Source organism: Neofelis nebulosa, chromosome 8 (assembly GCF_028018385.1).
Source record: "Neofelis nebulosa isolate mNeoNeb1 chromosome 8, mNeoNeb1.pri, whole genome shotgun sequence".
NCBI lineage: Eukaryota > Metazoa > Chordata > Mammalia > Carnivora > Felidae > Neofelis > Neofelis nebulosa.
In genome coordinates, this window is record NC_080789.1 from 58902138 (window position 1) to 58925333 (window position 23196).

General features: G+C 49.3%; 1 protein-coding gene across 4 annotated transcripts; it reads left to right on the forward strand.

The window, feature by feature from the left end:
• Positions 1 to 555: 555 nt before the first annotated feature.
• Positions 556 to 21915, forward strand: MYO1A (myosin IA). 4 transcript variants are annotated; one of them, XM_058742315.1, is made up of 29 exons: positions 556 to 677; positions 1545 to 1839; positions 3288 to 3475; positions 3605 to 3720; positions 3991 to 4085; positions 4278 to 4382; positions 4581 to 4627; positions 4763 to 4826; positions 5031 to 5129; positions 7430 to 7533; positions 7648 to 7795; positions 8399 to 8517; positions 8596 to 8682; positions 10468 to 10533; positions 10692 to 10796; positions 12753 to 12815; positions 13011 to 13211; positions 13380 to 13606; positions 13945 to 14145; positions 14406 to 14499; positions 14990 to 15139; positions 15452 to 15520; positions 15936 to 16010; positions 19252 to 19386; positions 20089 to 20195; positions 20565 to 20697; positions 20814 to 20966; positions 21144 to 21271; positions 21567 to 21915. In XM_058742315.1, exons 3-29 carry the CDS (start codon positions 3362 to 3364, stop codon positions 21688 to 21690), a joined length of 3129 nt encoding a protein of 1042 aa, XP_058598298.1. In that variant the 5' UTR covers positions 556 to 677; positions 1545 to 1839; positions 3288 to 3361; the 3' UTR covers positions 21691 to 21915. The 4 variants fall into 4 exon arrangements, with proteins under 4 accessions (XP_058598298.1, XP_058598296.1, XP_058598297.1 ...); XM_058742313.1 differs by having other exon boundaries at positions 3342 to 3475; XM_058742314.1 differs by having other exon boundaries at positions 659 to 677; positions 1607 to 1839; positions 3342 to 3475.
• Positions 21916 to 23196: the final 1281 nt, after the last annotated feature.

The following is a 23196-nucleotide window of genomic DNA, read 5'->3' on the forward strand; positions in this document are numbered from 1 at the left end:
GTGACCCATTCATCCCAGTTTGCCCAGAATCTTCCCAGTTTTAGTATCCCAAGTTCCCGTGTTCAGACATCTCACCCCAGGTCCCAGACAAACCAGGATGGTACGTTGCCCTAGCTGTGATGTTTATGCTACTGTTTCTCAGTCTGAGGTTGCCATCTCATTTTTTAGAATCATTTTTCTTGTGTGAGCACATAGAAGGCACTCAGTAAATGAGTGTGTGGGTGGACACACAGATAAACCCCAAGCTGTAGGCAGCTGCGGATTCCTGGCCTGGAAAACAGGAGACCTGGGTTCTGGTTCCAGCTTTGCCGAGTTTGCAGTCATGTGATCCTGGGAAAGTGGCTTCTCACCCCAGGTCTGTTTTCTCCATGTAAAATAGGGGATCTGTAGCCCTTTCTGCCTCTGACACAGATACTGCTTCCATTTGTACATGGGGTTGTGTGCCAATGGCACTTCCACTCAGCTTGCTCGCTCTCTCCTTTCCTTGCCTTTTTTCTCCTGTCAGATATATATAGTAGATCAATAAATCATGTAAGGGCAGGTTGATAATGGAGCTGCTGATGGGCCAGGCGTATGCAGGCATATGCAGAGTGCTTCTGCGAGAGCAGTAGAGTTTGGACCTTGAACCAAGCAGCTGTGGCCGGTAGTTGGAGGATCGAGTCTATCTTCAGCTAAGTGTGTGTAATGACCCGATTCGCTCTTTGTGCATGCCTGGGAAAGAGGATGGTGGGCAGAGGGAGCCTGTTGTTTAGGAATTTTCCTGGGTGGGTGAGGGGATGCCCTGGAAAATAGGATAGCATAAGTTTCTTATCTATTGGAGGCACCTATTTCTAGCTGTGCCCAGGAAGCAGCATCTCGGGGTCTCATTCAGGTTTCTCGCACAGAAGAATTAAAATCAGAAATACCAAGACTTGGGCTGAAACCTATGGCTGACTTAGAGTCAGGAAGCTGCATTCTGTTTCTGGTTCTGCCATATACCGTCTGTGCAACCTCTCTGAGCCTCAGTATTTGCCTCTAATTTTCCTTTTCAATGGAGTGAGTAGCTGCACTGCCTAGCTCACAGGGTGTTGTGATTCAGTGAGATGATACAGGTGGGAGTCAATGAAACTGACATCTATACAGATGCCAGGTGGTATTACTAACTTTAGTCTTTGGGTCTGTTTGTGGGGGCTGACTTATGGGGGGAGGGAATTTGGGGATTTTGTCTGCTTAGTTCTCCAAATAATGTCATTAATACCCTCTGACTCTCAATGAGATAGGAAGGTTTGAGGGAAGTACTGTTTCTTTCCTAGGAAGACACTCCAGCCTACCTTCCTTTTTGACAAAATTCCTGACTTTTTGGAAAGCTTTTCCTTAGCTATGAATTCCACTCCTTCTCTTACTTCCAAATTTTGGGGGCAGTGGAGCAAGAACTCTACCTGAGCCTCTCAGCTAAGCCCAACCAGATACCCTTTCCTACCTAGAGTGGACTTTCTCATGTAACTGAGCATCTCCCTCTGGGCCTTCAGGCCTGTGAAGGGTTAAGTGAGCCACACCCTTAACAGGAACAGCCTCGGACTTTGTGCTGAGCAGCCGTCTCTGGCCTCTCTTGGCTTGACTGGCACAGGGAGCCTGAGCTGGAGGAGGCAGCACAGTGGAAGGTCAGAAGAGTGGACACTGGCAAGAGGAGGGCAACCTCTTTCCTGGCCTGCCCGACACCATGGACAGCTCCCAATAACGAAGGCATCTCTCCACCCTTGGTGCCTTGGAACTCCTATGCCCCCTTCCTGTCAAATTGGGATTTCATCCACCATTTTACAAGGGACACTGAAGTTACACCCTAGTTTGTTCCAGTGTTGGGTGAGTCTTGCCTTGACCTGTCACTGCTCCGCATCTTTTGGGGTGCCCTATCTGGGAGCTGCTTTGTTTTTCCCTTTCCCACCTCCAACCAATCACATTCCCACTCCCCTCAAATCCAAATCCAAAGAAGATGGCTTCTTCCAGCCCTATTTCTGTTTCTCACCCTTGCCTGCCAAGTTACTTAAAAGTTTAACTTCTGTTTTTTAATCTGGAACATGTGGAATAGTAATAGTATCTACTTTGTGAGGATACTGTTTGTAAGCATCAAATGAATTAGTATATGTAGTGTTTAGAGCTCTGCCTGGCCCATGGCACCTGATTGTTTGCGATTGCTACTGTCAGTATTCTTATTGCTTTCTCAGTTGTGTCCTTCCAGGAAGTGACAAGTGCTCTCATTTTCTGGAACTTGGGGGAGGCATAGTGAAGGCTGAAGGCAGCCTGTGTTCCCCTCTTGCCCCACCTTCAGTTCCTGCTTCCCTCCCCTCCCCCGCCCAGGTTCAGCATTGCTGGAGACTAGGAGGATGTGGCTCTTTTATTCCTGTTAGGGAGTAGCCCTGACCATTGTACTAATAATTCTGTCCTGCTCCAGGCCACCCCACCTACTTAGTCCCACAGGCAAGACTGAGGAGGGCTGGGCTTCCTCCTTCGGTTACACCTGCCATGTGCCCACTGCGCAGGGGATGAGCCCCACAATAACTCTGTTCCTCCTTGCCCACTCCCACCAGCTGCTAAAAAGCTGGGTGTGTCCCTATGGGGCAAAGTCCATGCCGGAAGGTTACAGCAATGGGTATAAAAACTGGAGATAGAAAAATAGATACATCCAGAGATCCTGACAGCTACTTGATGTTGGAGAAACCAAACTTTTATTCTCTTCAGGGTATTCTAATCTTTTATGGAGGAACTCCTGCCTTTGTTCCTCTAACTCATCAACTTATCCCATTTAAAAGATGAATCTCAATGTGGCAATGAGAGGGATCTTTGGAAGAACTTTTGCAATGGTTCTGGGTGGACTGGATGACTGAAATAGAAGTTGTGAGAGATAGAGAGTTGAGAAGGAGAACTGGGGGCAGAGGGTCAGGGAGTCTGGACCCTGGCCAGGGCCTCAGCGCAGGACAGAGCAAGTTTTCAGAGTTAACCTTTCCTCCCCAGCCCGCTCTCCTGCAAGCACAACTGTGCTTCCCCAGGTGCTACCTGCTGGGTGCCTTCCTTACCCTGGTCAAAGGCAGGTGGTCCTGTCCCACCCCTGCCCCACCCCCACCAGCCCTAACCCAGGGAGCAGAGGATTCTCCCCGCTGGGGAGAGTTTCTGCAGCCTCCCACAGTTAACTTTGACTAGTCCAGAGGACCCCTAGGTTGAGGATTCTCTCTAGGGCCCAGAGTTGGAGAAGGCTCTTTAAGTCCTTCTGCCCTCCTCATACACCCCTGCCCCCACCCCCCCCAAACACACAGTTACTGGCCCCTAAAGCAGAGCAGACTTCAGCAAACTGACCTCCTTACTCCCAGGATCAGCAGAACCTCTGGACATGACTCTCATGGAAGACTCTGTGGGGGTGGGGGACCTTGTGCTCCTGGAACCCCTGGAGGAGGAGCCTCTGCTCAAGAACCTCCAGCTGCGCTATGAAAACAAGGAGATTTATGTGAGTGCATATGCATGCCCCCGGCTCTGGGTATGTGGTCAGAGAGTTCATGTGCTCCCACTCCCTTCTCCCCTCTCAGCCTCCCCTAACCCCACCGCTGTTCATTCTCTTTACCTTTTTTGGCTCCAGACCTACATTGGGAATGTGTTGATCTCTGTGAATCCCTACCAGCAGCTGCCCATCTATGGTCCAGAGTTCATTGCCAAATACCGGGACTATACCTTCTATGAGCTGAAGCCCCATATGTAAGTAAAGGAACTGAGGGAAGGCTGATAGGGCCCTAACTTCTGACAGTGAGACACCCTAATTTCCTCGATCCTTTCTCCTGAAGGAAGTTCTCCAGCTTCCCCTTCCCCACTGGCCCCAGGAAGACCCTTCCTAGGCCTATCACTTACCTCAGTCTAGTCCAAGTGAGGAGGGTGGATGACTCTGGAGGCTGGAGATTGAGTGGTTGAGTGGAAGGTAGTGTCTTGGATTAGCCCCACATCAGTCTTCACCTGCTTCCTCCTCCCAAGCTATGCTTTGGCAAATGTGGCATACCAGTCACTGAGGGACCGGGACCGAGACCAGTGTATCCTCATAACGGGCGAGAGCGGAGCTGGCAAGACTGGTGAGGTGCCTGGCTTGGGGAGGCTGTGCAGTCACTGCTGGAACCACCCCCTCATCTCTTTCCGAGCCAGACCTGGTCTTGCCCCACCCCAGAAATTCCTTCCCACTTTTTCTGATTCTGAGGGGTATGGTGCTGGAATGACGGGAGTTAAGGAGAGTGGTGGGGATCCATGTGAAGGTTTCTCTTGCACAGAGGCCAGTAAGCTGGTGATGTCTTATGTGGCGGCTGTCTGTGGGAAAGGGGAGCAGGTGAACTCTGTGAAGGAGCAACTGCTTCAGTCAAACCCGGTGCTGGAGGGTGAGTATCCCAGTCTCTGCCCTCTCCACCCTCCACCCTGCTGGCCCAGAGACAATCAGCCCTACACCCTCTTACCCTGTTCTTGTTCAGCTTGAAAACTCTGAGATTGGCCTGATGACTAGAAGACGTCCTTCCTTCCCCTTCTCTCGAGCCCCTCTTCTTCCCTCAGTTACCTCACCTTCTCTCTCATCTCTGCAGCTTTTGGCAATGCCAAGACCATTCGCAACAACAACTCCTCTCGATTTGTGAGTGACCATCTCCCTGGCCTGGGAGGAGAGGGTGTGGGGGCTTTAGAAGGAGGAATGCAGCACAGACCCCTCCTGGGTGGGGTGGTGAGAAGACGAGGAAGCAAAATCTCTTTCTCTCTCTGGTCTCTGTAGGGAAAATACATGGATATTGAGTTTGACTTCAAAGGATCGCCCCTCGGTGGAGTCATCACAAACTGTACGTGTCTCCCCATTCTGCTTACCACCTCTCTCTTCTCCCCATCCCACAGTGTCTCTTTCTGGTGATTTGAAACCGTAGGAAGGAATAGTAGGCTACCAGGAGGCTTCCCTACCAGTAGGAACACCAGCGAAGAGGGCAGGCTTAGAGGATGCTGTGGAATTTCCCTGAGCTCTAGGACATTATTTTCTAATTCCCTGCCAGACCTGCTTGAGAAATCCCGAGTGGTGAAGCAGCTCGAAGGAGAAAGGAACTTCCACATCTTCTATCAGCTACTGGCCGGAGCAGATGCACACCTGCTGGGTACGTGCCTGCCCAGACACATGGAAGAAGGTCCCCAACCTCCATTTAATCCCTAGAACCTTTGGGCCCCTCTGCACCCCTGCAGCCCTCTTTCCCTGAGCCCTCAGGCTCCTTCTTCCTGCATTCCTCACACTGAATTTCATCCACTCGTTGTTGGAAACAATCCCCTGACCTCTGTGTTCTCCTCTTTTTTCTGGGATTGTATTGCTAGGAATAAACCTTCTTGTCTCTTGACCTGCTCTTATTCCTCTGTCCTACTTGGGTTCCTCTTTCCCCAGGCTGGCTTCAGAAATGGGACACTTATTTCCACCTACCATTCTTTCCTATCTTCAATTTAAGGGACTTAATCGCTAGCTCAGCAGAAAATCAGACAGGATATTTAAGTGTTAAAGAAATTTTGATGAGCAGTAGTTGAAGTTGTTCTGGGTCTACATCTGCCTCACCCAGCCCCTGTCCTTGATTTCTTCTTCTTAGATGGCTTCATGGAGGTTCATGTATTTATTCATCAAATATCTCTTGAACACCTACTATTATTGAACATTGTGCTAGCCTCTAGCGATGCAGAGTTGAATAAGATAACACGGCTCTTGTCCTTGAAGAACTTAAGGTCTTCTAGGGATGACAGATATGTTCAATAGGCCTGTGTGGGTGGCTGTAGGAGCAGAAGGCATGGAGACCTCTGCCTTGTCGTGGGGAGCCCTGGGTGCTGGATGGGCCTGAGGTAGTTCTGGGTGGGCATCACTGCAGAGTCTGGTGGGACTTCGGGCCCTGCCAGAGTTTGCCCCCCAATGCCCCCTCTAGCTGTGAGCACTGTGGGTGTATGGCCCCCAAGGACCTGTCCTTTTGGTTCCTGGTTATTCTCTGCTGGATTTGTGCCTATCTCTTTTCCCCTCCTAGGGATCTCCATGGTTCAAGAGCCCCCACAGGTCTCATTATTCCTTCCTAGCTCAGTAGTCTTGGTTGTACTCAGTTTGTTTGAATCATAGGCACCAGAATCTTATTCTGTCTGACTGTTACCCATTGGCTTAAGCTAAGTCTGGACAGGGCCTCCCTGGTGTTATCATCCCAGGGCCTTTCTGACTCATTCTTTGTCCAGACACCTTTCTTTAGCAGGTTCCTCTTTCAAAATCTGTGTCTCAGGGGAAGCTGTCATTAAACTCTAGTTTGAGGGACTTTCCCTGATTCTCAGATCATTTGAATAACAGATTATTGATATCCCTCAAGCTCCATGCTTAACCTACTTCTTCCCATCTCAGGTGAACAGCTTGGATCATAACCTTGACTCATTTATTAAAAAGAAAAAAGTTTATGTATGCCAAGCAGGCACACAGAAAACAAAGATGAAAAACACAGTCCCAGTGTGTTGTTCATTTGTGGGAGAGACAGAAAAAACAAAACCTAGCCCATGTGTTATGGACTGGGATAGAGATCCACCATGGGGGAACACAAGAGAGCCTTTTGGCTCAGCCCCACAATGTCTAAGGAAAGTTTCCAGGAGAGGGGTCAGGATTAGGGAACATAGTACCTGCAACTTTGTTGGTGCTTACTGAACAAATAATGAATGAGCCAACCCAGGCCTAGGGTGAGGTGTTGAGGCTCTGGGTGGGTGGGAGATATGTGCTCACCCGTCTTTCCTCTCTGAGCCACTGAGAACTGAGTAGGATGGAGGGTTGGCTTGTTTGTTTTTATTGTTGAGAACCCTGAGGATGGGAAGAAGAGCAGAATGAGTCTTTTCTTTCATCAAAGTTAGGAAAACCCCCAACAATTAAGAATACCCAAACTCTAAATACTGCTTGAAAATTTAGTCTATTATAATGGGAATTAATGATCCCAAAACAAAGGAGGCAGGGGACGAACCGAAAACAAAAATGGCTCCTTCGAATAAATGAGTAAACCAAGCTAGGGCAAGGGCTGTGAGAGTCAAGGCCGGAGGACTCCTGAGAGCCTGGGTACTAACCCTCCTCCCAAGCACTTTAACGTTTTCTAGTTGCCAAAGGATATAAAGTACACAATTAAATGCTAACTCCCCATGAAATCATTGCCTTCCACATTCAGCACAGGGATCCAAGCCTGATTTATTTGATGGGAAAGGCCACTACAATTTACTGGTCATTTAAAAGTAGAATTTCTGTTGGATATAAGAATTAGAGGGAGGTTTATACTCTATGATGCATATAGACAAAAAACCTATCAAAATTCATTATAACTAGTTTGTGAATATAAAATGAAAGCACGTAGTTAGAGTTGGTGACTTTAAAAAGATTGAATGTTGAATCAGATTCCCATACTGACACTTGCAGAGGCCCTGAAGCTCGAGCGGGACACAAGTCATTATGCCTATCTGAACCAGAAAGTGTCTAGAGTTGATGGCATGGACGATGCCTCCAACTTCAAGTCTGTACAGGTGGGTGCCCAGGGTGGGCCTTAGGCTATCCCCTGAGCCCAGGCTTTGGCTTTGAGAAGGGAGGCATTGAGCTGGCACCACAGTTCAACTTCTCATTTCTGCTATCTCCTCCAGAATGCAATGACTGTGATTGGGTTCTCGGAGACAGAGATTCAACAGGTGCTAGAAGTGACGGCCCTGGTGCTGAAGCTGGGGAATGTGGAGCTAGCAGATGAGTCCCAGACCAATGGGATATCAGCAAGTGGCATCCGTGATGAGAGAGGTCTGCACTGCCCTGCTGGTACCCTCTAAGCCTCTCCCTGAATCTCCTACTACAATTTCTGTTCGTCCACCATCTGCTGAGTAACTGACTTCATTCCGATTCAGTCCCACTCAGCCATTCCTGAGTTCTACCCCAAACACACTCATTAAGAATTCCTAGTGAGGCATTTTGGAGTGAGGTTATGAAGTTAGACCTTGGTTCTGGCACATCTCTGAGTCTAAGTGGAGTCTTTGCAAAGAATTTCAGGAGATTCTCCTATTGAAGTAGATAATGCAGGGGCACTTGGGTGGGTCAGTCAGTTAAGTGTCTGACTCTTGATTTCAGCTCAGGTCTTGATGTCAGGGTTGTGAGTTCAAGCCCCACGTTGGGCTCCACTTTGGGTGTGAAGCCTACTCAAAAATAAAATAAAGTAGATAATGCATTTAAAGTGTCCGCAGCTCCCTCTCCTCTCCCCAGAGTTTCCTCTTGGGCCATGTTATGGATGGGCTGCAAGGATATCCCCAAACCTTGGGAGACCAGTCTCCTAGCAGTGTCACTTCTCAGCCCTCCCTCCCTAGGAGATAGCTCTCTTTCAGGCCATGTTGTTTTTCCTCATCACTCCAGGAGTCCAGGAGATTGGGGAAATGATAGGTTTGAATTCAGAGGAACTAGAGAAAGCTTTGTGCTCAAGGACCATGAAAACAGCCAAAGAGGAGGTGGTCACTACACTGAACTTCACCCAGGTAAGGGCCCTATGGGAGGGGGCTGATTTTGAGACTATTCTGTGGCTGCCATCCTAACCAGCTGGCTCTGCCTGACAGGCTCAGTATGCTCGGGATGCTCTGGCTAAGAACATCTACAGCCGCCTTTTCAACTGGATAGTGAATCGAATCAATGAGAGTATCAAGGTGAGAGATTGCTCTCCTCCCTCAACACTCTCCTGTCTGCCTCACTTTTCTTGTCCTGGTCACCATCCCTATACTTCGGGTTCTGAGATGAAGAGAGTAAGAAGGATGAAGGATAAGGTACAGTTCCTTCCAATAGTGTGTTGTTGTGGAAGCATCTCTGGTTTTTGAGTTTGACCGTCTGGATCCCCTGCTCACCAGCTGTGTGGCCTTTTAGTTTCACAGAGATTCTGAGCCTCAGTTTCCTAATTTGGAAAATTGGATGCTAATGCCTACCTCCTTCATAGTGAGGATCAGATAAAATTATGGACATGGTTACCACATAACCCAGAAATTCCACTCCAGATATAGATCCAAGAGAATTGAAAACAGATGTTCACGTAAAAACCTGTACCCAAATGTTCATAGAGGCATTACCCATAATAGCCAAAAAGTGGAAACAACTCAAATGTCCATCAGTTGATGAATGGGTAAATAAAATGTGGTGTATCCATACAATGGGATATAAATAAATAAATGGGCCATAAAAAGGAATGAAGTACTGATACATGCTCAACAGACAAATCGTGAAAACATTCAAGTGGAAGCAGCCAGACACAAAAGGTGATTCCATTTATATGAAATGTAATAGGTAAATCTATGGAGAGGGTGGTAGATTAATGGTTAGCAGGGGCTTGGAGTGGAGGGAGAGGGGAAGGTGGAATGACAGCTAATGGGTATGAGTACAAGATTTCTTTGGGGGATCATGAAAATGCTCTGGAATTAGGTAGTGGTGATGGTCATACACCTTTTTTTTTTTTTTTTAAGTTTATTTTGAGAGAGTGGGGGAGAAGCAGAGACAAAGAGGAAGAGAGAGAGAGAATCTTAAGCAGGGCCTGTGCTGTCGGCATAGAGCCTAATGCAGGGCTTGAACTCATGAACTGTGAGATCATGACCTGAGCTAAAACCAAGAGTTGGACACTTACCCGATTGAGCCACCTAGGCATCCCCATATGCATTTTGAATATACTGAAAAATCACTGAATTGTATACCTTTAAAGGGTAAATTTTATAGAATGTGAATTAGATAAAAATAGAGCTATTATTTAAAAAATTTTGTGCATGAGGGGTGCCTTGGTGGCTCAGTCGGTTAAGCATCCGACTTAGGCTCAGCTCATGATCTCACGGTTTGTGGGTTCGAGTCCCACGTCAGGCTCTGTGCTGTCAGCTCAGAGCCTGGAACCTGCTTCCGATTCTGTCACTCCCTCTTTCTCTGCCCCTCCCCCACTTGCAGTCTGCCTCTCTCTCTCAAAAAATAAATAAACGTTAAAAAAATTTTTTTTAATTTTGTACATGAAAATGCCTTCAATTCAGAAGCTATTATGGAAAGGCAGCAGGGGAAAATGGGATTTAAAAACGCTTAGCCCCTTTGAAATTTGATCTGTCCATCTGTAAAATGAGAATTATCACACCATATAGGGTTATCATGAGGTTTAATGAAGTAAGAACATAGAATTTTTTCTAAATTGCTCTACAAATGTACGAGATGGTTATTTTCCTCAGAAGATTTTAAAGTCTTTTTACCTCGTCCCCTGGGAGCACCATCCTGGAATCTGCTTACATCTCCCTCCTCCTCTCCTCCCTCTGCTTGGCCCCTAGTGTGTAGAGGAGGAAGGAGAATAAAATCACAACTGGTCAAGCTCACCCGAGTTCTGTTTGCCCTCTGCTCCAATCACATCCGCCCCAGAAGGGCCTGGCCTGGTGTCCAGAGGGGGCCCGTCCTCAGATTTATCTTTCCCTCCTCTTCAGGTGGGCAGCGGGGAGAAAAAGAAGGTAATGGGGGTCCTGGATATCTACGGCTTTGAAATTTTAGAGGTGAGAGAGCTTCCCCCAACCGCAGCCACCCTGCATCCCTGGGGTTGGGGTGCGGAGGCTCAAAGGGAGGGGCTTGCGAGAGGGGAGGCGTGGGGCTGAGAGGGAGGAAGCGTCTTGGACTGAGCTGCTCTCTCTCTAACCTGGGTCCCCTCCTTCAGGACAATAGCTTTGAGCAGTTTGTGATCAACTACTGCAATGAGAAGCTGCAGCAGGTGTTTATCGAGATGACGCTGAAAGAGGAGCAAGAGGAATATAAGAGAGAGGTGCGCGGAGCCTTCCCCCCCAGCCCCTCTCCAAAGTGACGCTGGTGTGCGCGCCACGTCTGTCTTTCTCCTCAATCCCGGTTTCCTCTCACTCGTGCCCAGATGGGAACACAAAGGACAAAAAGTTCCCCTTTCACTGCTCAACAGTGCAGCATTACCAAGAAGCCCTAGTTTTTGCTCTCCACCCCCCAGTCCCCTGCTCCCACTCCAGGCCGTGCCAGCAAGGGGCAGACTGATGGAAGGCTGTGTGGGGGGAGTCCTCAGGAGGGTGAAGTGACAGCTGTGCGTGGCCTGTGGCACACTGTGAGCCTGATTTAGAAGGGACATTTCTCCCAGGCTTGTCACCCCACCACATCCATTTTGGTGCTCTTCTCTGACACCTCACAATTCTTTGTCTCCTCGGGCCCTGGCTGATGTCACCATCTCCTCATGTAGCACCCTGATCCCAGACTTCCTCCCCAGAAGTTCCCCATGGCTCAACATTTCCACACTCCTTCCCCTGTTCAGCAAGAAGGCTTGCTTTCTATGGCTAGGTGTTAGAAAAGCTATCTGATTGAGCTAATTCCCCCCAAAGTGTGAATGGCTGAGAGTCTCACTCATCAAAACGCTGCCAGGGATGCTGCCTGTGAACCCTTGGGAATCTGCTGCAGCAGAATTTCAGACAATGTGGTCACAATGTGTGGGAAAGGTTTTTTTTTTTTTTTTAAGTTGTTTTTCATGTTTTTATCTTAAAATTGTAAATGATCAACTAGAGAATACATTCCCATGCCTCAAAATTCAAAAAGCTTAAAAAGGCATATAAAGAAAGGGCTCTCTCCCAGCCCATCCCCAGCCTCTTAGTTCTCCAACCATCTAGAGGCAACTAAAGTGGCCCTCTTTTCAGAGGTCTTTTATGTGTAATCAGGCAAATGTAGAAGTTTATTTTCCCACAGAATTTTTTTCAAATGGCAGTGAATATGCTCTGCTCTACCCCTTGCTTTCATCAATTAACGAGATCTTTCCATATCGTATATAAAGATGCATCTTTACAGCTACACAGGGTTGTAAGGATATCATACTTCATTTAACTAGTTGGGGAAAGTATTTTGGGGATGAAATGGGAAGGCAACTACTTAATTCCACTCTACATTCCCTGAAGATCTGTGAGGGGGTGGGAGAGTGTTCCCCAGCCACACCCCCACACCTGGGAATGGTCTGAGTCTGGGAGGGCTGGCCCTTGGGTGGGATCAGAAGCTATCCTGTCTGCGGCTACCCCTAAGTGGGGAACGATTGTCTTTGGGTCTCCTTCTGTACCATTCTTGCTTAAAACAAAAACAAAAACAAAAACTATACAGTCCCAAAGTATCAGGTAGATTAGTAGTTCTTAAAGTGTGGTCCTGGGCCAGCAGCATCCCTGGAAAGGTGTTAGAAAGGCAGATTCCTAGGCTCTATCCCAGACATGCTGAATCAGAAACCCTGGGGATGGGGCCCCGCAGTCTGTTTTTACAAGCCCTCTAGCTGACTGCCATGCAAGTTTGAAAAGCACTGATGTAGGTCTTTGAAGATGTATCAAGTTAGGTTTGTTGCTTGATGAAATTCACTCATGTGCTTTGGTTTTATTGGTCGTTGCCAGAACAGTGTGGCCTTTGCTCTTGCACACGCTCAAGGATCCTTCCTCACTCCACAGTGGGGCAATCCCTACCCCAGTCTTCACCCCACACCACCTACAGGGCTCTCTTCAGCATCTCCCCCTCTCTCACAGCTGCTCTGGGTCCTTTCATGTGTCTCCCACCCCACAAATTCTCCATCAACCTGGAGGGATGGGAACCTAAACAGAAGCCACACCAAGGACTCCTCTTAATTATAGGGCTTTCTGAGTCCTTCGTGGGTTGGGTGAGAGGGAGCCTGAGTCTGGTGAGGTCTTTGGAGACTTGTCTTGGACCTGCTCTTGTAACCTGTCATGCCTCTTCTTGCCAGGGCATACCGTGGACAAAGGTGGACTACTTTGATAATGGCATTATCTGTAACCTCATTGAGAACGTGAGTTATCTTTATGTTATCTCTGAGACCTCCTCTTCCAGACTGCCTGAATATCCTTGTCCTTCCCCCTCCCCTTGCCCCACTTGGTAAGGATGGTGAAGTGGGCAAAGGATGAAGGGGCAGAGGGACAGCAGTGAGGATGTGGACATCTTGGAGGATCAGGTCTAAGTTGGGCTGATCTTGTCCCCTGACCAGAATCAGCAAGGCATCCTGGCCATGCTGGATGAGGAGTGCCTACGGCCTGGGGTGGTCAGTGACTCTACCTTCCTAGTGAAGCTGAACCAGGTCTTCTCCAAGCATGGTTACTATGAGAGCAAAGTCACCCAGAATGCCCAGCGCCAGTATGACCACACCATGGGCCTCAGCTGCTTTCGCATCTGCCACTATGCGGGCAAGGTGACATGGCAGGGCTGGAGGGTAGAAATGGGCCTGGGCATGGGTGGAAGGCAATGGGGGAGGACCTGCGGGGAGATGAGATCTGGGAATACTTCACAATGAGATTGGGAGTGCCAAGTGCTGGGACAAGGTCATGGACCCTCCAGACCCATACCTATTCCTCTACAGGTGACTTACAACGTGAACAGCTTCATTGATAAGAACAATGACCTACTCTTCCGGGACTTGTCCCAGGCCATGTGGAAGGCCCAGCACCCCCTCCTTCAGTCCTTGTTCCCTGAAGGAGTTCCCACACAGACATCTCTCAAGCGCCCCCCAACTGCCGGAGCCCAATTCAAGAGTTCTGTGGCCATACTCATGAAGAACTTATATTCCAAAAACCCCAACTACATCAGGTGACATGCTGGGTACATGGGGAAATGCAGCATATGTGATGGCAGATGCAGGGTCCATCACTATAGAACCTGTCCATTGTTGGGGGGAGGGTGTCTCTGGAATAAGAGTATCAGAAGGCCCTTCCCTCATAAAAAATGAGGAACTGAGAATCCTGTGGCAGGGAGAGCATCAGACTTTAGTAGGAACCACGCTATAGTGAGTGAAGCTGGGAAGGCCAGTGTGTTCACTTCCTCTGAAAATAACCCTCCAGAATAGGGTTATAGAGACCAGGATGGGTCACACTTGCAAAGGTGAAGCTCCTCATGCCTGTGCCTTGCACCTCTCCCCCCACCCCAAGGTGTATAAAGCCCAATGAGCATCAGCAGCGAGGTCAGTTCTCGTCAGAGCTGGTGGCTGTCCAGACTCGGTACCTGGGACTGCTAGAGAACGTGCGGGTGCGTCGGGCGGGCTATGCCTACCGCCAGAGGTATGGGCCCTTCCTGGAAAGGTACCGATTGTTGGGGCGGAGCACGTGGCCTCGCTGGAATGGGGGAGACAGGTAAGACTCCTGGGGGAGATGGGGGAGCAGGGAAGGGCAGTGCAGGGAACATCTGGGTGGTGGGGAGAACAGACAGTGCCATGTAAATTGCCAAAACTCCATGAATGGATACTTGGGGAAATGAACTGATCACTTTGCAGAGGCTCTGAAGTCTGTTCAAGCCCTGAACTCCTCTCCCTGGGTATAAGAGGTTGGGGAAAGGTGAAAGAGGATCCTTCTCTGGGATGCCCCTTGGTAGCTTTTCCCATCTGCTCCTGTAGGGAGGGAGTTGAGAAGGTCCTGGGGGAGCTGAGCTTGTCCTCAGAGGAGCTGGCCTTTGGGAAGACGAAGATCTTCATCAGAAGCCCTAAGACTGTGAGTTGGAGGGTGCACTTGTGTTTGGTTGGGGTAGGAGGCAGAAGAGTTGGAGGGTCCATGAGTGAGAGGCTGGGGCGGAGGGGAGCATCTATAACTTGGGATGGATGCTGGGTGAGGAAGTCTGCTTTCTGCAGGGACTTTGTCCCTGGAAACTGAATCCTTGGGCTCCTACCCCACCCTGCTTGTACGGCCCACTCTGAGTGCCTCTACCTGTAGCAGAACTCCTGAAGATCAAGGTGATGTGCCACTCATGTCTAAATTTCCAGACCTCGCACGTGCCTCTGACAGAGTTAGAATTCAGTAGGTTTCTGTTAAGGTGAATAACACTTAACAGAATAATAATGAGTGAGCGAATAAACGAATGCACTAAGAAGTCAATGGAATGAATAAAACACTGGCTGGGAAGCCCCTGGCACCTGGGCTCCAGGAGGAGAGAGTGCTATTCCCCTAGGCCAGCCTTTCCGCCCCACCTTCCACCTCTCCACAGCTGTTCTACCTGGAAGAGAAGCGGCGCCTGAGACTGCAGCAGCTGGCCACGCTCATTCAGAAGATCTACCGGGGCTGGCGCTGCCGCACCCACTACCAGCTGATGCGCAAGAGTCAGATCCTCATTTCCTCCTGGTTTCGAGGCAACATGGTATCAGTTGCCCCCTAAAGTCCCATCCCTCTCACTCCAATAAAAGAGTCAGGGGCGTCTGGGTGGCACAGTCGGTTAAGCATCCAACTCTTGATTTTGGCTCAAGTCATGATCTCCTGGTTTGTGAGATCAAGCCCTACGTTGGGCTCTGTGCTAACAGTGTGGAGTCTGCTTGGGATTCTCTCTCTCTGTCTCTGTCTCTGTCTCTCAAAATAAATAAACATTTAAAAAAGAGAGAGGGAGAGAGTGGGAAGTAGGAGAGGTGGTTCAGGGGATGGAGTTTTTTCTAACAGGCCTATTGTTTTTCTGCAGCAAAAGAAGCGCTATGCGAAGATAAAGGCATCAGTGGTGCTGATCCAGGCTTTTGTGAGAGGGTGGAAGGTAATGCGGAAGGGGAGAGGGGTTTCCTCCGCACACATGGGTTCTTCCCCCACATGGTTTCTCCTGGATTGTGCCAGCTGCTGGGAGGAAAGAGTAGCAGAAAGCAAGTTCTGCCCACACCCAGGGCATACCTCTGTGTGATGGCATGCCTGCATCTGGGTGTGTGTCTGGGAGTGTGGGTGCGTACTGGGGAGATGTGTGTATACACCTGGGTGTGTCCCTGACTTGGCTTTGAGTGCCTTCCTCATTGCCAGCTTGTCTGCCTTTACTTTCTCCCTCCAGTAGAGTCTTGGCACTTTATCTAACTGTGCTCTTTGTATGGTTGGAAAACAGTAGAACCTCTTCAAGATCTGTCTCCTTATCTTCTAGGTCTGTCTATCTTTACTTTGGCTCCTTTCTCATGTATCCCTTCTAGGCCCGCAAGGATTATCGAAAATACTTCCGGTCGGGGGCTGCCCTCACCTTGGCAGATTTCATCTATAAGAGCATAGTAAGTGGTGGGGGTTGAGGGTGGAAGGTGGAGGGGAGGTTGTGGAGGGAGGGTCATGTTTGGAAAAGGAAGATGAGGGGTTTGAGAAGAGGTGATCAAAGCTTTCCCTGGAAGGGTTTCTTTGATCTGCATGTACTTAATTATTAAGTCCTAGGGTAAGAAGGAATGGGGCTTTGGTGCCTCAGGGCCCAGGGGCAGAATCAGAGTGCACTCCGGAAGGAGTGGACACTGTGGGCAACCTTGGGGCAGGAAGGGGTCCCAGCACACCCACTGACTGGTCCATGATGAATAGGCCCGAGAAGAGACGGGCTGGATGGCTAACAACAGTTTGAAGAGACTGAGTCTCATGGAAGAGCAGAGTGAGGACATAGGGTTACCTAACTCAACCTTCCGAGATCCATTTTACGGTAGGGGTGAAAGTGGAGGGATTGTATCTTTCTTTCGGCTCTTCTGAAGCTATAGCAGCCAAGTCCACAATGAAATCTCAGGAAAGATCTTAATTCTGGAGGACTTGGGACTTTTTTTTTTTTTTTGAACTTTTATTTATCATTTTCGAGAGACAGAAAGAGACAGAGCACAAGCAGGGAAGGGGCAGAGAGAGAGGGAGACACAGAATCAGAAGCAGGCTCCAGGCTCTATCAGCACAGAGCCCAACACAGAGCTCAAACCCATGGAATGTGAGACCATGACCTGAGTTGAAGTCGGACACTTAACTGACTGAGACACCCAGGTGATCTGACCCCAGAGTTTTAATGCCTGCCGAAGACTGCTTCCCCACACTGTCCCCCCACTCCCCCTAGAGACCTACTGGGGCAGGAGGGCTATATAAGGAAAGGAAAGACTTTCTAGATCTAGAAAAAACAAACAATTAAGAAAAGAAAACCTTCAGAGTTTTGACATCAGTTAGCACATGAGGGATTGGAGGAAATGCTTAGGAATGTTTATTGAATTAAATCAAACTAGACCTGACCAAGGCCTGGGGACTTAAACCAAGGTGTGAGGTGATTAGACCAAGCCTGCAAGATCTTTGTAGCAGAGGAATCAAGGAGCTTGGATAGTTCCTGGAGAATTATAGCAATATACTGCATACCCTCCCTTTTCCCATTTTAATTTTTTTAACCTAATGTCTTAGTAAGAAGTTTTCATAAAAATTCCAAAAACTTGGGGGCGCATGGGTGGCTCAGTCAGTTAAGTGTCCAACTCTTGTTTTTGGCTTAGGTCATGATCTCACAGTTTGTGAGTTCGAGCCCCACATCAGGCTCCATGCTGACAGTGCTAAGCCTGCTTGGAATTCTCTCTCTCTCCCTCTCTGCTCCTCCCCACTTGCTCTCTCTCTCTCTCTCTCTCAAAAATAAATAAACTTAAAAAAAATCCACAACTTGGAAGTACTCAAGATCAAGCTATTTTCTATACCTTCAATAATTCTACCCCACAAACAAACAGGGTGCTGGGTGTTCCCCGGGATATAAAGACTGAAGAGTCCTTATTCTAGATTGGGGGAGACTAAACAGATGCCATGGGTGATACTTGATCCGATTCTGGAACAGGAAGAATAAGAACAAAGCTACAAAGGGCATTTTTAGAAGTTTATAAAGGACATTAGGAGAAATTTGAGCATGCATTGCTGTTGGATGAGTGTATCCAATTAATGTTTGTCTTCTTAGGTATGGAGGTGGAATTATGATTTGTGTAGGAGAATGTCCTGGTTCTTGGGAGATGCGTGCTTAAGTTTTAGGGAAAATGCCATGATTTCTCTAACCTACTTTAGGATGATATGGTAGCAAAGATTTATATATGTGTGAGTGTGTGTATGTATTTATTTATGCCCATTTATGTGTGCATGTGTTAGAAAGCCTGCAAATACGGCCAATTGTTAACATTATCAGTTGGTGGATTTAGGTGAGGAATATGTGGCATGCAGATATTCACTGTAATGTTTCTTCAACTTTTATGTAAGTTTAAAAACTTTCAAAATAAGACAGTAAGTTATATGAAATAAAAAAGAATGTAAGGCAGATTATGTCACTCTTCCCCTTAAAATCCTCTAATGGCATTCCATTTCACTCCCAATAAAAGCCAGTGTTCTTACCTCAGCCTACAAGGCCCTTCATGGCTGTACTTGACCAACCAATCCTCTGATCTTCTTTCTTCTTGCTCGATTTAATCCAGTCTCACTTTCTTTTCGTTTCTGGGATATGCTACTGCTCATTTCTGGTCTCAGGGCCAGCTTTTTTGCATCATAGCGTATATAATTATCTGACCTTACATATATGTTTGTTTGCTGTGGGCTTCTTCCCTACCCCCGGTAGAATATAAGCTCAGTGAGAATAGAGATTTTGTTTGCTCTGTTCACTGCTGTGTATCCATACCTAGAACAGTGCCAGGCACAGAGCAGACACTCAATAAATGTTGTTGAATGGCAGGGGGAAAAAAAAACAACAACAAGAACTCAGCTTGGGATCCAGACTCCCAAGGACTCGTTGTCTAGAAGAGGGAAAAGATTTCCACACAGATAATAGTAGTACAAACACAGAAGTATAGACAAAGTGCTGTGGGGCTTCAAAGAAAGGAGAGGCAGCCCTGGCCCAGGGAATCAGGGAGGGCTTCGAGCTGTGTCTGAAAGGATAGGTAGAATCTAGATGGGCAGAGCTGAGTTGAGAGCAGGATGGGCTGAGGCACCGAGTGATCACGCCTGGGCTAGGCAGAGGGCTTGATGAGGAACACTACCTGAGAGGTGTACTGGGATCATGCAGGGGATCCTGGGGCATGAGATTGGGCCCTAAACAGAAGACTTTGAATGCCAGGTTGAGGCATTGGGCTTGACCGATCAGGGAGCGGGGGAGGTTTGGTACCTGTCCTATAGCCAATGCAGACGGTGGCAGCCAGCTGTAGGCAGCTATGAACTGAGACAATAGGAAGTCACAGGAGCAAAATACTGAGGCCAGTTTTCATCTTGGTTGCTCTCACCTCACTACCCTGGGCAGCAGGTCTCTGCTTGGAACTAACCCTTCCCTCCCTCCCTCCCAGTCTCCTGTTCACGCTCTCACTGCCCAGCCTCCAGTGAGCACTGTACCCACAAGAGATCCAGGAGGTGACTCCCTTCTGACTCCTCGCTCTACTTGTTGCTTCTTACTCTGGGTGGCCTCCCTCCTTTCAGGTGGCAGGTCCTGGATGAGAGTTTGCCTGTTGGGAGGTCTGTCTTCTCATCGGTCCACTCCCAATCCCCCTGCTTCCAATCTAGACGCAGAAGTTCCTGCTGGGGCTGAGGAACAATTTGCCGTCTACCAACATCCTGGACAGAACGTGGCCAGCGGCCCCTTACAGATGCTTCAACACAGCGAACCAGGAGCTACAGCAGCTCTTCTACCGCTGGAAGGTGAGTGGGGCCCAGCACGACTCCTCTCATTTGTCTTTTTTTCCTCCTCCCTCTGATTTTCATCTTCTGCCTCCTTCTTCCACTTTTTTTTTTTTCATGGTGAAAACAACATACATCACAAAATTGGCCATTTTAACCATTTGTAAGTCCAGTGGCATAAAGCACGTTCACACTGTTGCGCAGCCGTCACCAGCATCCGTCTCTGTATTTCTTTTTTATCAGCCCAAACTGCAATCCTGTACACATTAAGCAGTAACTCCCCATTCCCCGCTCCTGTAGCCCCTGGGACTTATAATCGACTTTCTCTGTGAATTTGACTGTTCTCGGTACCTCATGGAAGTAGAATCATACATTTGTCCTTTTCTATCTGGCTTATTTCACTCAGCACAGTGTGCTTCCATTCAGGAAATATGTACTGAGCACCTGTCTAGAGTAGGCCTTGCGCTGTGTGCTGGCATATAGCCCTCCTCCTGGGGCTGACACATTTGATTGTTTCCATCTCCCTCTCCCAGAGTCCCTTTGAAGGGGGGCGGTGCTCCTCCAGCAGCTGCCCTCTCTGAAGTGCCTAGAGCCTATTCTATTCCCTGTCTCTCCTCTTCTCCAGCCCCTGCCCTCCTTCCACCTCTCAGTGTTCTCCCAAACCCCCACCCCAGGCCTGCCCTCTGCCTCCACGAGCTTAGCCCCTGCTCCTCCCTCTCACAGTGCAAGAGATTCCGGGATCGACTGTCCCCAAAGCAGGTAGAGATCCTGAAGGAGAAGCTCTGTGCCAGTGAACTGTTCAAGGGCAAGAAGGCTTCCTACCCCCAGAGGTGAGGGCCCCGCAGACCCTGCACAGTCAGTTTCATCCAGAGCAAAGAGAGGATCCCCCAGGTGGGATAGGGCAGTGGTCCCCAGACTAGTGTGCATCAGCACCACTTGGCAGGCTTGATAACACCCAGATTGCTGCACCACCCCCCGCCCAGAGTTTCTGATTCAACAGATCTGGGGCTGGGACTCAATAATTTGCCTTTCTAACAAGTTCTCAGGGGATGCTGATGTTGGTCCTGGACCATGCTGAGATAGAGGATATGGTGGAGCATGGGGGAAGGGACATGGGAACTCACTGTGGGGAGGCTCAGGGCCTTGGGGGTCAGCGGTGAGGAACTTGTCTCCACCACATACCTCCTGTGTGTCCACAGTGTCCCCATTCCATTCTGCGGTGACTACCTTGGGCTGCAAGGGAACCCCAAGCTGCAGAAGCTGAAGGGCGGGGAGGAAGGGCCTGTTCTGATGGCAGACACTGTGAAGAAGGTCAATCGCGGCAATGGCAAGGTGAATGCCTGCACCCTGGACTTCTGACCACGGCCTGATCCAGAGCCTTGGGACTGGTAGCTGGAAGGGTGGGGTTAATCCTCGCCTTTCCTCACACTTTCCTTTTCCGTCCTTAGACTTCCTCTCGAATTCTTCTCTTGACCAAGGGGCATGTGATTCTCATAGACACCAAGAAGTCCCAGGCCAAAACCGTCATTGGACTAGATAGTGTGGCCGAGGTGTCAGTCACCAGCTTCAAGGATGGGCTTTTCAGCTTGCATCTGAATGAGGTATCAGAGCTCTGTGGGTGCAGTACCTCACGCTGGAGAAGGTGGTGGGCATCATGGGGCTGGGGTGGGCTGGAGGTGATGAGGACCAGACTTCTCACTCTGGGCCTTCAGTGCCTCTCAGGCTGCTCCTGCAGAGGGAAAAATGAATCCCTTCCCCACTTTTTCCCCCTTCCTAAGATATCATCAGTGGGCTCCAGGGGGGACTTCCTGCTGGTCAGCGAACATGTGATTGAACTGCTAACCAAAATGTACCAGGCTGTGCTGGATGCCACACAGAGGCAGCTTCTAATCTCCGTGACTGAGAAGTAAGGCCGTGAGCTGGGGGTGAGGGCCAGCCTGGGGGCAGATGACCAAGCTGTTGGTCATCGTGACCGGGAAAATTCATGTAGTCAGAAAGTGAAGCATATTCTGTCAAGGCAAGGTTTGGAGGTGTTTCTTAGTCTCCCCACTCAGGTTCTCTGGGGCCCTGTGTCTTCTGACACGAGGGGAGGAGAGATGTACTTCCTTTAAGAAGGAGAATGGAAACCATCATGGAAATATGGGAGTAGAGATGAGAGGATGAGGGTACCAGCTTTACCCCTCTGTCTGTTTCCCCTCCAGGTTCTCAGTGAGGTTCAAGGAGAGTAGTGTGGCTGTCAAGGTCATCCAGGGCCCTGAGGGTGATAGGAACGGCAAGCTAAAATGCAAGAAGAAAGGGAGCCGTTGCCTGGAAGTGACTGTATAGTGAAGAGGTGGGGGCCTGATGCAGAGACAGCAGCTTCTCTGGACCCGCGCCAACCCCACCCACCCATGTTTGCAGGAGGATCTGATCGTGGTGTGGGGCTCAGAGATTGAGGAGCCCTTGAAGAGGACCTTTCTTCTCCCAAACTCTTCTAGGCCCCTCTCCCTTAGAACTTATCCTCCCACCCTCAGCTGCTTTGCCCACTAATAAAACTAGTGACTTCCCAAATATTTGCTCAGTGTGGGTGAGTCCCTGATCACCCACCTTCACAGTGCTTGTACTTCGACTACCCCACCCCCTTTCTCTTCCTCAGGTTCCTTGGAGCCAGCAAATGCAGATAATAAGAATGGAAAAGAAGGGAAATTGTCTCCGGGCTCCTTGACCGGCTGAGCTCTGGCGGAGTTTGGAGACACTGGGGTGGGGGTGGGGCAGCCAGCGATGGGGCTCAGGTCGCAGGTGGCCAGTGTGCTGATTCATTAAGTGTGTCCCTGGAGGGAAGAAGTGAGGATCCCTGTCTTGGTGGAAACTAGGATCCTTTGGAGATTTAGCCTAAAAAGAGGCCCCGGGCTGGAGGGCTCACGTGAGCTGAAGAAGCTGGGGAATGCAGCGTCCCCTGCACCCAGGAGCTCCATTGCCCCCTCCATCCCCAAGCTCATCACTGGGCTTTGTCACATCTGCCCCCCCCAACACCCCCTTCCTTTCCATACACCAGAGATGCCAGGCTGCTCCTGCCAACAGTTATCTTGCTAATCACTGTCCCACAGCTGGGGCCTGCAGCTGGTGGCATTTGACAGGGAGAGGCTCCCTGACCCAGACTCCCCCACCCCTATGACTGACCCTCTCCCCCTTGTCTTCATTTATTTTCCCTGTGTCATCACCATTATTTTCTTTTTCGATTTTCAACTGTCTCACACCATCTCGTTGTTCCCATTTCTGTGGACTCTAATATTAATACATAATATTTTGTATAATGCTTTAAATATCTCCCCTCTCCCTTTATATCTGTTTCCTCATAGACTGTGTTGTCTCAGCCTCACCCATCCCGGTCTCTACCTTAAGGGAAAAAGGAGCTCCTATGTTTGCAGTAAAACGTAGATATGTGCTCTGTGAGAGCTTACAAATGGCTGCCTTTGTTCCTGTCTCTGGATGTCTCTCCCTCCTTTCACGATCCCTACCTTCCTTGCCTCTTCCCTGTCTCCACCACTGAGCTCACTGTGCCTCGAGGCTGGGGTTTCCCTCCACCTCGGTGCTTCCACTGGCTTTCCATCGGCAGGCAGCTCACGGCCCCAGGTAATCATGCCGGCGGGAGACCTGATTAACTTCTCCTCTTGCCTGCAGATCAGTCTTGCTCTCTGAGCACAAGCCCGCATTCTGGCACACCCTGCTCTGGGCTGGGAGAGGGCCCAGGGAGTCAGTTCTTCCCTGACGGATGGGGGGCTGTGCCCTGAGTGAGGGTAGCTCGGGCTCCCGTCAGCCTTCCGTCACCCCCCACAGCTCCCCCCATCCTTG